General features: G+C 47.4%; 1 protein-coding gene across 1 annotated transcript in view; it reads right to left on the bottom strand.

Moving 5' to 3' along the window:
• ANO2 (anoctamin 2) overlaps positions 1–12,468 on the bottom strand; it is a 337,093-nt gene that overhangs the window by 173,686 nt on the left and 150,939 nt on the right. The window contains exon 11 of the mRNA XM_040234945.1: positions 5,019–5,179. Within this exon, the coding sequence (XP_040090879.1) occupies positions 5,019–5,179 (161 nt within the window). The remainder of the gene's footprint in view (positions 1–5,018; positions 5,180–12,468) is intronic.

The following is a 12,468-nucleotide window of genomic DNA, read 5'->3' on the forward strand; positions in this document are numbered from 1 at the left end:
CTCTCACTCCTGCCCTCTGCACACCCTACTCCCAACCCCAGCTCAGCCACCCCACCCCTACCCGCCCCCCGCCCCGTCTCCTGCCCCACCCTCTCTCTGCAGAGAACCACTTCTCCCAGACTTCTCCCAGCCTCCTTCCCGGCAGCCTTGGGCCCTGGCCCAGGCCCACCCAGCACAGCACCACTGATCATAATAATCATGTAATGAGAGGCATAACTATTATTTTTAATTGTAATTTGTAGGCAGTCATGCCCTCAGGCTCTTGGCTGCTGTAACCAAATACACAATCACATAAAACACAGCAAAACTGTTAAAATAACAAAACCAAACCCTAAGCCGGAAGCGCTGACACAACCCCACTCCATTCGTTTCCCCTGCACTGCTGCTACCACGTGATGGGAAGAGAGCAGAGACCCGGGGGTGGGTGGGGGCACGGGGGCATCGTCACAGAACTCAGGAGGGATGCAGGTATCTGTTCGTCCACCGAAAGGGGCCAGCTGTTGGGGATTAAAAGTGGGAAGGGACAGCCCTGCCCCCATTTTAGGACCACGCAGAAAGCTTGTGTCCTAAGTTCTGGTTCAAAAACATCTTATTTGCAGCAAAATGAAGTAATTGGCATAGTAAGGAATTCAGAGACTGCCTTGTTTGAGAGTTTGGTGACAGAGCAGCCTGGGTGGGTCAGTGGGGAGGTCAGTGAGAGGTGGGTGATTCAGACAATGTCCTCCTTGCCTCTGCTTCCTTTTTTTTTTTCCTTTATTTTGGCTGTGTTGGGTCTTCTTTGTAACATACAGGTTCTCTAGCTGCAGTATGCGGGCTCAGCTGTCCCGAGGCTATGGAATCTTAGTTCCCCAACCAGGAACCGAACCAGCATCTCCTGTACTGCAAGGCAGGTTCTTAACCACTTTAACTACTGGACCACCAAGGAAGTTCCCAGCCTCCACTTCTGAGAGGATGCAGGAAGCCCACATCTGCAAGGCCAGGGATTCTCCATCTCTAATAGTCACAAAGCACAGCTTGGACCCCTGAATCTTTTTATTTTTTCTCCAGCTCTGCCCACAATCTCATTTTCTTTACTGAGAAGTTCTCTTTTTTTTATTTCTTGGTGGTTTTATTTGTTTACAAATAAAGAAATCCACCTGAGGGGGGAAAAAAAGAAAACTGGAAGTGGGAAGGTACAGCTGAAAACCAAGTCTCCCTGTGACAGGGAATCACACATCCCAGGAAAGGCCTTAAGCGGTAGCAGATCAGAGTGATTAAGCTTTAGCTACTCAGTCGCGGTCATATCTGTAAGACAGACTCATGGGAATTAGGGCTGCAGCGCAGCAAAAGGTGAAAGGGCACTTCAGGCTCCAGTCAGTTCCAGCATATTTGAGGTGATTCCAAGAGGCCGCTTTTTATTAATTTGTTCTTCAGTAACTCAGTCATGTCCGACTCTGCCACTCCATGGACTGCAGCACGGCAGGTTTCCCTGGCCTTCACCATCTCCCAGAGCTTGCTCAGACTCAAGTCCATTCAGTCAGTGACGCCATTCAACCATCTCATCCTCTGTCATCCCCTTCTCTTCCTGCCTTCAGCCTTTCCCAGGATCAGGGTCTTTTCTAATGAGTTAGCTCTTTGCATCATAGGAATAAAAATTCCTTATATTTTTATTAATACTAAGAATAAATCTGGGACTTTCCTGGTAGCTCAGCTGGTAAAGAATCTGCCTACAATGCAGGAGACCCCAGTTAGATTCCTGGGTCAGGAAGTTCCCCTGGAGAAGGGATAGGCTACCCACTCCAGTATTCTTAGAAAATCCCCATAGACAGAGGAGCCTAGCAGGCTACAGTCCACAGGGTTGCAAAGAGTCAGACACAACAGAGTGACTAAGCACAGCACAGCACATAAGAGTTAATCTACCATCAGTTCAGTTCAGTCGCTCAGTCGTGTCTGACTCTGCAACCCCATGAATCGCAGCACACCAGGCCTCCCTGTCCATCACCAACTCCCGGAGTTCACTCAGACTCACGTCCATCGAGTCAATGATGCCATCCAGCCATCTCATCCTCTGTCGTCTCCTTCTCCTCCTGCCCCCAATCCCTCCCAGCATCAGAGTCTTTTTCAATGAGTCAACTCTTCCCATAAGGTGGCCAAAGTACTGGAATTTCAGCTTTAGCATCAGTCCTTCCAATGAACACGCAGAGCTGATCTCCTTTAGAATGGACTGGTTGGATCTCCTTGCAGTCCAAGGGACTCTCAAGAGTCTTCTCCAACACCACAGTTCAAAAGCATCAATTCTTCGGCACTCAGCTTTCTTCACAGTCCAACTCTCACATTCATACATGACCACTGGAAAACCATAGCCTTGACTAGATGGACCTTTGTTGGCAAAGTAATGTCTCTGCTTTTGAATATGCTATCTAGGTTGGTTATAACTTTCCTTCCAAGGAGTAAGTGTCTTTTAATTTCTACCATATGACCCAGCAATCCCACTACTAGGCACGTACTCTGAGAAAACCACAATTCTAAAAGACACATGTGCCCCAATGTTCATTGCAGCACTGTATACAAAAGCCAGGACATGGAAGCAACCTAGATGTTCATGGACAGATGAACAGATAAAGAAGCTGTGGTACATTTATGCAATGGAATATTACTTAGCCATAAAAAGGAACACATTTGAGTCAGCTGTCATGAGGTGGATAAACCTAGAGCCTTTTATGCAGAGTAAAGTAAGACAGAAAGAGAAAAGCAAGTATCATATATTAACACACATGCATGGAATCTAGAAAAATGGTACAGATTAACCTAGTAGAGAATGGACTTGCGGACACAGCGGGGGAGATCAGGGTGGGACAGACTGAGAGAGCAGCACTGACATATACCTGCTGCTGTGTATACACAGTATGTTGTGTATACACACTACCGTGTGTGGAACAGACAGTGAGAGGCGAGCTGCTGTGCAGCAGGGGGCTCAGCTCGGGGCTCCATAATGACCCAGAGGGCTGGGATAGGGCTGGGGGTGGGAAGGCATCTCAGGAGGGAAGGGGTATACATATATAAAATTATGACTGATTTGCATTGCTGTACAGCAGACACCAACACAAAATTGTAAAGCAATTTTCCATCAATTAAAAAATAAAGAAAACTGAAAAAAAAAAAAAAGGAAACCCTCCCAAAAAAGAAAAAAACCAAGACGTTGTTTATGGACAAGAGGCACAGAGCCACCTGAGACTGTTCAGGCCACAAGCTACAACTTCCCTCTGTCCCCCTGACCCTTCCTGTGAACAATTCCAGAACTACACAGCCATGGGCGCCGTGTCCTCTGACACCCTGCCGCTGTTTAGTGGGCTGACACTGCCACGTGGTCCTGGGCAGTGGCCGTTCTTCCTGGGAGAACAGAGGCTCCCCTGGATACCTTCCCCGGTGGCCAGGTCACATGGGAATCTCTCCAGCCCAGTTCTGTCTCCACCCACGTAGAGAGACGGAGGTCGCCGGGTCTGGTTCTAACAGCAGTTCTAGAAGAGACCTCCCTCTCCTGCACACAGTCCCAGGATGTGCGACTCATCGCCCCATCCTGGCAGGCCCTTCAAGCCCCCTGGAGTCAGCAGTAAACCTAACCGCTTCAGCTGCCGGCCTGTGACCGGAAAGATGAGGGCCCACTCTGTACGGATGAGACAACAGCAGATGGCTGCTCCCAACAGGCTGACACAGGGTCCCCTGCTCCCTTCCGTGATACCCGTGGGTATGACCACAGGAGTGGATATTCCAGTTTTTTAACAGAAGAGTGCATGTGTGTGTCTGTGTGTCTGTGTTTATGATCAGATGGCTGTGGCCCAAAGAAACTTTATTACCCCAAGACTCTGGGTTGGGGAGGGAGGGTGCAGGGAAGGGAGGAGGAAGAAATCAAAGGAACTATTTGTTCCTTCCTTCACAAATCCCTTTAGTGGGAAGATGGAAAACATCTCTCTGGCATTAAGTGAAATCTCTGCAGTCTACACTTGCAGTGTCCTGGAAATTGCAACTGAACGCAGAGATGGGAGACACATCTAGGCCTGCCTGTGCCCCCAGCTAACCCTGTGACCGTGGCAGTCACCCCCTGGCTCCAGGTGTTGACACCAAATGACATCTGGGACGTGCACATCTTAGGAGATGTACCTGGAGGTGCCTATGAGTGTATTAGGGGTTTTCAAAGCATGCGTGGGTTCAATTTCCAAACAAATCTTATATGAGATTATAATATAAGATTACTCCATCTCTTATATACATATATGTAAAATAAAGCCACGGAGGATATTCTTAGTTCTAGTCCCATGTATGAGTAAAGGAGAGAAATCTATTGTCCCTAAAATGCTTCTTAAAATATAAGGACTAGGGGCTTCCATAGGAGAAGGCAATGGCACCCCACTCCAGTACTCTTGCCTGGAAAATCCCATGGGCAGAGGAGCCTGGTAGGCTGCAGTCCATGGGGTCACGAAGAGTCGAACACGACTGAGCGACTTCACTTTCACTTTTCACTTTCATGCATTGGAGAAGGAAATGGCAACCCACTCCAGTGTTCTTGCCAGGAGAATCCCAGGGACGGGGGAGACTGGTGGGCTGCCGTCTATAGGGTTGCACAGAGTCAGGCACGACTGAAGTGACTTAGCAGCAGCAGGGGCTTCCGTAGTGGCTCAGTAATAAAAAATCTGCCTGCCAATGCAGGGGACACGGGTTCAATCCCCGGTCTAAGATCCCACATGCCGCAGAGCAACGAGGTCCGTGCACCATAGCCACTAAGCCTGTCCTCCAGAGTCCAGCAGATGCAAGCCCGCGAGCCCAAGAGCTTGTGCTCAACAGGAGAGTAGCCTCCGCCCACCACAGCGAGAGAAAAGCCCGTACAGCCACGAAGACCCACAGCAACCAAATCAGTAAATAAAAGTTTCACTAAAGATATAAGGATTGAATACTAAGGAAGTAAACCAAAGAATACTGGCTCTGGTCCCTGCGCCCATCTGAAGGTGCCCTGCACGGGAGCTAGCCTCATGGTAATGACTTACCCCACAGAGCCATGAAGATGGAGAAGACGACGGTGGCAGGGTTGTCAAACAGGTGGCTGGCCCGCGCTGTCCCGCAGGCCGAGCTGAGGTTCCAGTAGTCACAGGACGTGTCACACAGGGGACACATGGTGAAGGCGTTCTGCCGGTCACACATCTCCTTGCTGCAGGAGACAGAGGCTGTGCAGTCACGGGGGCGCCAAGCAGCACCCTCCCCAAGTCCATCACCCCCAAAGCACCTCCCACTTGGAACGTCCTGGCTGCTTCAGTAACTCCATCAACAAGGCATATGAGAGCTGGGCTTGGATTCTTCCCCTTGAGAGTGCTGTTTTTAGTATCTTGTCTTTAAAAATGGGTGGGCAGATGAATGGATAAAGAAGATGTGGTACATGTGTACAATGGAAGATTACTCGGCCATGAAAAGGAATAAAACTGGGTCATTTGTACTGATGTGGATGGACCTAGAGTCCATCAAACAGAGCGAAGTAAGTCAGAAAGAATACAACAAATGCTGTATATTAATGCATAAATATAGAATCTAGAAAAATGATACAAATGAACCTATTTGCAGGGAAACAATGGAGACACAGACTTAGAGAACGGACTTATGGACCCCAGAGGGTGGGACGAATTGAAAGCAGCGCTGACATATAGACCCTACCATGGATGAGGCAGCAGCCAATGGAGAGCTGCTGCACAGCACAGGGAGCTCAGCTCCATGCTCTGTGATGACCTAGAGGGGCGGGATGGGAGTGGGGGGTGGAAGGGAGAAGCTCAAGAGGGAGGGGATATATGTCTACAGATGGCTGATCCACATTGTTGTACAGCAGAAACCAACACAACATTGTAAAGCAATTATACTCCAGTGGAAAAAATTAAAAAAAAAATAGATGGGCTAGCTTCAGAGGTATGGAAGGCATCACTAGACGTGACCCAACAGAAAGTGAGTGGCCACATATCAGTTATGCTGTGCGTCAGATGGTGCCGTATAAAAGAGTGAAAGTGTTAATTGCTCAGTCGTGTCCGGCTCTTTGCGACCCCATGGACTGGCTCCTCTGTCCATGGGGTTCTCCAGACAAGAATACTAGAGTGGGTAGCTGTTCCCTTCTCCAGGGAATCTTCCCAATCCAGAAATTGAACCCAGGTATCCCACATTGCAGGTGGATTCTTTACTGGCTGAGCTACCAGGGAAGCCCAGTGCTGTATAAAGTCCCATCCTAAAGTGCTGACTGAGTCTATGGGGCTGATGGGGAGCATCAGCAGTTGTGAATAAGTCACCCATCAGAGGTCAGAGTCTATCGTCCTCATTCAAGCACGAGCTATCTCGTTAGTGTATTAGGATTGTCACACAGAGGAATCAACGTGAGTATACCATTGGACCAGCAAAAGGTCTTCCTCCTGGAAGAAGTCATGCAAAATCAAATGGAGTCAGGAGGGAGGAAGCCCAACTTCTAAGTGAATCAGCCATGTGACTGTTTAGAGAAGACAAATTAATAACCTCAACTTAATAAGAATTATCCTAACCACAAAATGGGATGTGAGAGGCTGGAAGAATAAGGTGTGTATTAGTTGCTCAGTTGTGTCCAACTCTTTGTGATCTCATGGACTGCAGCCCTCCAGGTTCCTCTGGAATGGAACCTGGGCAAGAATTCTCCATGGAATTCTCCAGGCAAGAATACTGGAGTAGACTGCCGTTCCCTTCTCCAGGAGATCTTCCCAACCTAGGGATCGAATCCAGGTCTCCTGCACTGCAAGCAGATTCTTTACCGTCTGAGCCACCAGAGAAGCCCAGGGAAGCCACCAGGGAAGAACAAGGTAAATTCTCCCAAAGTCTAGATTCCAAGAATCCAAGAGAACAAAGCATGAGTCAAATAAACATCACCTCTATTCTCACCTCTTTTCAGTATATTTCTCTTTACCGGACTTGTGCATATATTTGAAATTCCATTCACTTGTTAGGTGGATCAGCTGGACCCGATAACTTCAGGCTCATCGGGTGCTTGCAAATAAGAACCGAGGATTTCTCAGCCCCAACTGGTTTCCCCAATAACCCTCCACACTGCAGTCTGGTAGGAAAATGAATGAACTCATCACTCTGGTGTGTGATATTTCCCCTTGGGGATGAGTAGATGGCTAAGCTAATCACTTTGGGGAGAAGGGTGGAGAACTAGAGATTTCACGAAAATGAAGCACTGGCTGTTCTCACAGAGCAGCTGGAGGAGACCCCATGATGGGGAGGGCAGGGATCACAGGCTGAAGCAGCTGGGTTTTCTCTGCAAAGAGGCAGCAGAGGGCGCTACTGAGCACGGTACAGCCGGCTGAGGGAGCTGGTACCGGGGTGCCTGAGCCAAGGGCTTAGATAAAACCCAGAAGCCGGCTGGATGCCTGTGTCTAGCTCCCATTGCTAAGCAGTCAAAAGGTTTCACTGAGGGCTGTCGGTGTCTGTCAAGTCCCAGCTCTCAGGCTTGTTTTTAATGAGCCTCGGCAGGGAAGTCCTTCTGTGTGAGAGAATGGAAACTCCGGGTCTCAGAATAAATCCCAGCTCCTCCACAGACTTGCTGCTGAGCACTCCACTGGCAAGTGTCAAGATTGGTGACTCACTCACATCGACAATATTAAATAGTAATTTACTTAATAGTAAGTTCAGCCATGCTGACTTCACCTGGGCATGTGTTTATTGGTAACTGGAGAGCAGGACTGAAGTCTTCTGGGCCAGACACGTGGTGGCTGCCTGGTAGAGGAGCTGGTGCTTTTCGGAGGAGAGTACCGATTAGAAAACAGATTCACAAGGAAAACTTGTCAGTTTGCACAAAGTCCAGCAAACAGCTTTGCTTCTAAGCCGTATCTGTTCGGTCATTAAGTCGAGTCCAACTCTTTGCGACTCCATGGACTGCAGCATGCCAGGCTTCCCTATACTTCACTACCTTCTGGAATTTGCTCAAATTCATCACCAATCAACTGTCTCACCTTCTGCTGACCCCTTCTCCTCCTGCCTTCACATTTTTCCACCATCAAGGTATTTTCCAACGAGTCAGCTCTTCGAATTAGGTGGTCAAAGTAGTGGAGCTTCAGCTTCAGCATCAGTCCTTCCAATGTTCAGGGTTGATTTCCTTTAGGATTGACTGGTTTGATCTTGCTGTCCCAGGGACTCTCACGAGTCTTCTCCATTCCCACAGTCCAAAAACATCAATTCTTGGGTGCTCAGCCACCTTTATGGTCCAACTCACAACCATGGCGGTGGCGGTTTTGTCCCTAAATCGTGTCTGACTCTTGTGACCCTATGGACTATAGCCTGCTAGGCCCCTCTGTCCATGGGATTCTCCAGGCAGGAATACTGGAGAGAATTGCCATTTCCTTCTCCAAGGGATCTTCCTGACCCAAGAATTGAACCAGGTCTCCTGCATTGCAGGCAGATTCTTTATGGACTGAGCTATGAGGTTAGCCCTCACGAAAAACCATAGCTGCTACTTTACAGACCTTTGTCAGCAAAGGGATATCTCTGCTTTTTAATACACTGTCTTGGTTTGTCATGGTTTTTCTTCCAAGGAGCAAGTGTCTTTTATGTTCATGACTACAGTCACTATCTGCAGTGATTTTGGGGCCCAAGAAAATAAAATCTGCCACTGCTTCTCAAATCTTTGTCATGGAGGAGACACAGGGAGATGGATAATCCTAGAAAACCTAATCTCAATCAAAACTAGTCCACACTGAAAGGTCAGGGGAAAAAAAATATTAGCACCACCTTGGTACAGAGTACTTTGAAATGTGAATGCTGTGCCCGTAAATGGTTTTAAAATTAGAATACAGTCAACTGATAATCATTTGTACAAAATGGCAGCCATGGTAGCATGGATAGTCCCACATCATTTAGGTTTGAAGTCAGAATGCTCTGTATGCATTGGGTTGGGGTTTTTTGTTGCATCTTTGGAGTTTTTTGATGCAAGCAATTGGACGAGGATTCTGGAGACATTCTGCCTTAGGATGACATTAAAGGACTTTATAGTCTCTGAGACAAGCTGAAAAAGGGGGAGGCACCTCGAAAACTGAAGTCAGGTCTGGGTCATTCACTAAAGTCAGGTCTCGGTCATTCACTAGCTGCATCATCCACAGACTCTTAGTTAGAAGCCACAGTGGCTATAAATCCAATGACGTGTTTCTTCAACCTATCATGTTCTCTTGGACACAGAAGAAGGCTGATGAATGGCTTGACCATCAGGTGAACCAAGACCCCGGAGTGGGTGGTGTTCTCAATGAGTGACCCACTGCTCACAAGTCAAGTGACATACAGGGCTCTGTTAGCCACAAAGGGAGGCAATTATTCAAGAAATTCAGACAGAACATCTGCTATTAAGATCTCAGCTCTAAAGTAACCAGCTTTTTTTAAAAATATGGTTTAGATTAATCACCTTAAAAAAAAAATGCTCCAGTCTTTCCTATGCATGTAAGCAAATGGAGAACAAACGGAACCAACCCCTTGCTAAGCAGACGAAGGTTCTATAGACATATCACACACATATGGAAATACTATTAAGTGAAGCATGTGACTCACATATCAAAGTTACTGGTGATAAAAGGTACCATTTAAAGTCCCACACAATGTAACTTTTCTGGGTTTGATGCTGGACTGTGGCTTTATAGGACATAATCATTGGGGGAAACTGGATGAAGGGCACATGGGGCCTCTCTGCACTCTCTTTACTGCTTCCAGTGAATCTATACGGTTCTCAGAATAAAACATTTTTTAAAAAGTGATATGCTATGCTATGCTACGCTATGCTATGCTATGCTATGCTAAGTCGCTTCAGTCGTGTCCGACTCTGTGCTACCCCAGAGACGGCAACCCACTAGGCTCCTCTGTCCCTGAGATTCTCCAAGCAAGAATACTGGAGTGGGTTGCCACTTCCTTCTCCAATGCATGAAAGTGAAAAGTGAAAGTGAAGTCGCTCAGTCATGCCCGACTCTTAGCGACCCCATGGACTGCAGCCTATCAGGCTCCTCCGTCCATGGGATTTTCCAGGCAAGAGTACTGGAGTGATATACAGATACTAAATTCCAGGCCTAATGCCCAAAGTGGAGACCTTTAAAATAATTCCAGGAAGGGTGAAAGTTTTTAATTGCTTAGGAGTGGCTGGGAAGACATAGAAGCCTGGCATCCTTCAGTTCATGGGTCCGCAAAGAGTCGGACATGACTTGGCAGCTAAACAACAACAAAACCACCAGGAGCGGCTGATAGACACAAACCTTCCAAGGGTATGAATTTGTCTGGATTCTGTATTGGGATTTAGAGGCTGTTCTTTTATTGACAGGAGAAGGCAACGGCACCCTACTCCAGTACTCTTGCCTGGAAAATACCACGGACAGAGGAGCCTGGTGGGCTGCAGTCCATGGGGTCACTAAGAGTCAGACACGACTGAGCGACTTCACTTTCACTTTTCACTTTCATGCACTGGAGAGGGAAACGGAAACCCACTCCAGTGTTCTTGCCTGGAGAATCCCAGGGACGAGGGAGACTGGTGGGCTGCCGTCTCTGGGGTCGCACAGAGTCAGACACGACTGAAGTGACGTAGCAACAACTTTTATTGACAAGTAGGGGTATGGATTGTTTGTGAGTGTTCATCAGGGATAGAGCTTGGACTTTTGACAGATATACAATTATGACTGAGGAGCAGTTCTCAAAAATTACTTCATAATATGCTTGACTTTTTCTATGTACACCTTCCTGATTGGCCACACCTTATTCTGAGTCTGAAAAACTAAGAATCAAAATTTCAAGTTTTACAGCAGCCAATTTTACACATTTTCATTTTGCAAAGTTGAAAAAGTTCAAAAAATCTTACAAGAGACTCCACTCTGTGAATACAGACATATACTCTATCCATAAACACGCTTATATCACTAAATTAAATGTCATGAAACAATTCTGATACTTCCTTCTCATGATGCATGCGAAAATTATATTTCACTCTACTCTATCTTATCTTATTCTTTGTTGTTCAGTCACTCAGTCATATCCACCGACTCTTTGTAACTCCACAGACTGTATCACGGCAGGCCTCCCTGTCCCTCTCTAACTCCTGGAGTTTGCTCAAACTCATGTCCATTGAGTCGATGATGCCATCCAGCCATCTCATCCTCTGTCACCCCCTTCTCCTTCTGCCTTCAATCGTTCTCAGAATCAGGGTCTTTCCCAGTGAGTCAGCTCTTCACATCAGGTGGCCAAAGGACTGGAGCTTCAGCTTCAGCATCAGTCCTTCCAATAAATCTTCAGGGTTGATTTCCTTTAGTCTTATTCTACTGCATTTTTTAAAATACTTATTTATTTACTTGGCTGCACCAGGTCATAGTTGGGCATGCAGGGTCTTTTAGTTGCCGTATGTGAACTCTTACTTGCAACATGTAGGATCTAGTTCCCAAACCAGGGATCAAATCCAGGCCCCCTGTATTGGGAGATTGGAGTCTTAGCCACTGGATCACCAGGGAAGACCCTTATTCTAGTTCATTTAAAAGATAACCATTAAATTGGTTCTATAATCCACCAATGGACTGCTATCCATCGTTTATAAGACATCACACAGTCGACAGGCATTGTGATGTATCTGCAATGATGATGATCTTATTGTACAAGCATGTATACCTGCACACACATGAGAGCCCAAATGTGTGCGTAGGTACACGCCTTTGTAGCATGTGTAGACCATGGTCCCTTCCAGCTGCCCTGGCCACTGTCACACGGGTTCCCATGTGGGGAACCAGGGCACAAGTCCCAAGTCCTGATATCAACCAGCACATGGACTCTCTACCCGCCGAGCTGTTGGTCCTCAGTGCATGGGATGAGTCCTCCAGTTCAGATCAACCTGAGACCCCAATCCCCAGCAATCATAATGGGGCAATGGAGCTGTGTTCTCTGAGAAGGCACCAGGCAGGGCTGGCTAGAGCTCCTGGGCTGCCAAGGAGGGTCAGAGCCCTGGGGAAGACGCCACATATTACTGGGGAAAGCAAAGGCTTTGGAACAGGAGGCGTGTGCCTATGTGCTCAGCTGCTTAATCATGTCCGACTCTTTTCAACACCATGGACTGTAGCCCACCAGGCTCCTCTGTCCATGGGATTTCTCAGGCAAGAATACTGGAGTGTGTAACCATTTCCTACTCCAGGGGATCCTCCCAATCGAGAGATTAAAATTGCATTTCCTGAGTCTCCTGCATTGGCAGGCGGGTTCTTTACCACTGAGTCACCTGGAAAGCCAGGAGGCAATAGAGGTCAAATCTCAACCATGGTGGACTTCCCTGGCAGTTCAGTGGTTGAGACTCCACGCTTCCACTACAGGGGCTGTGGGTTCGATCCCTGGTCAAGGAACTAAGATTCCACATGCCAAGGGGCATGGGTAAAAAGTAAATGAATAAAACATCAATGTGATTTCACTGATCTGGGTCAGAACCAGGGGCTAATGTTTTTT

The sequence above is a fragment of the Oryx dammah genome, unplaced genomic scaffold (assembly GCF_014754425.2).
Source record: "Oryx dammah isolate SB20612 unplaced genomic scaffold, SCBI_Odam_1.1 HiC_scaffold_29, whole genome shotgun sequence".
Classification (NCBI taxonomy): domain Eukaryota; kingdom Metazoa; phylum Chordata; class Mammalia; order Artiodactyla; family Bovidae; genus Oryx; species Oryx dammah.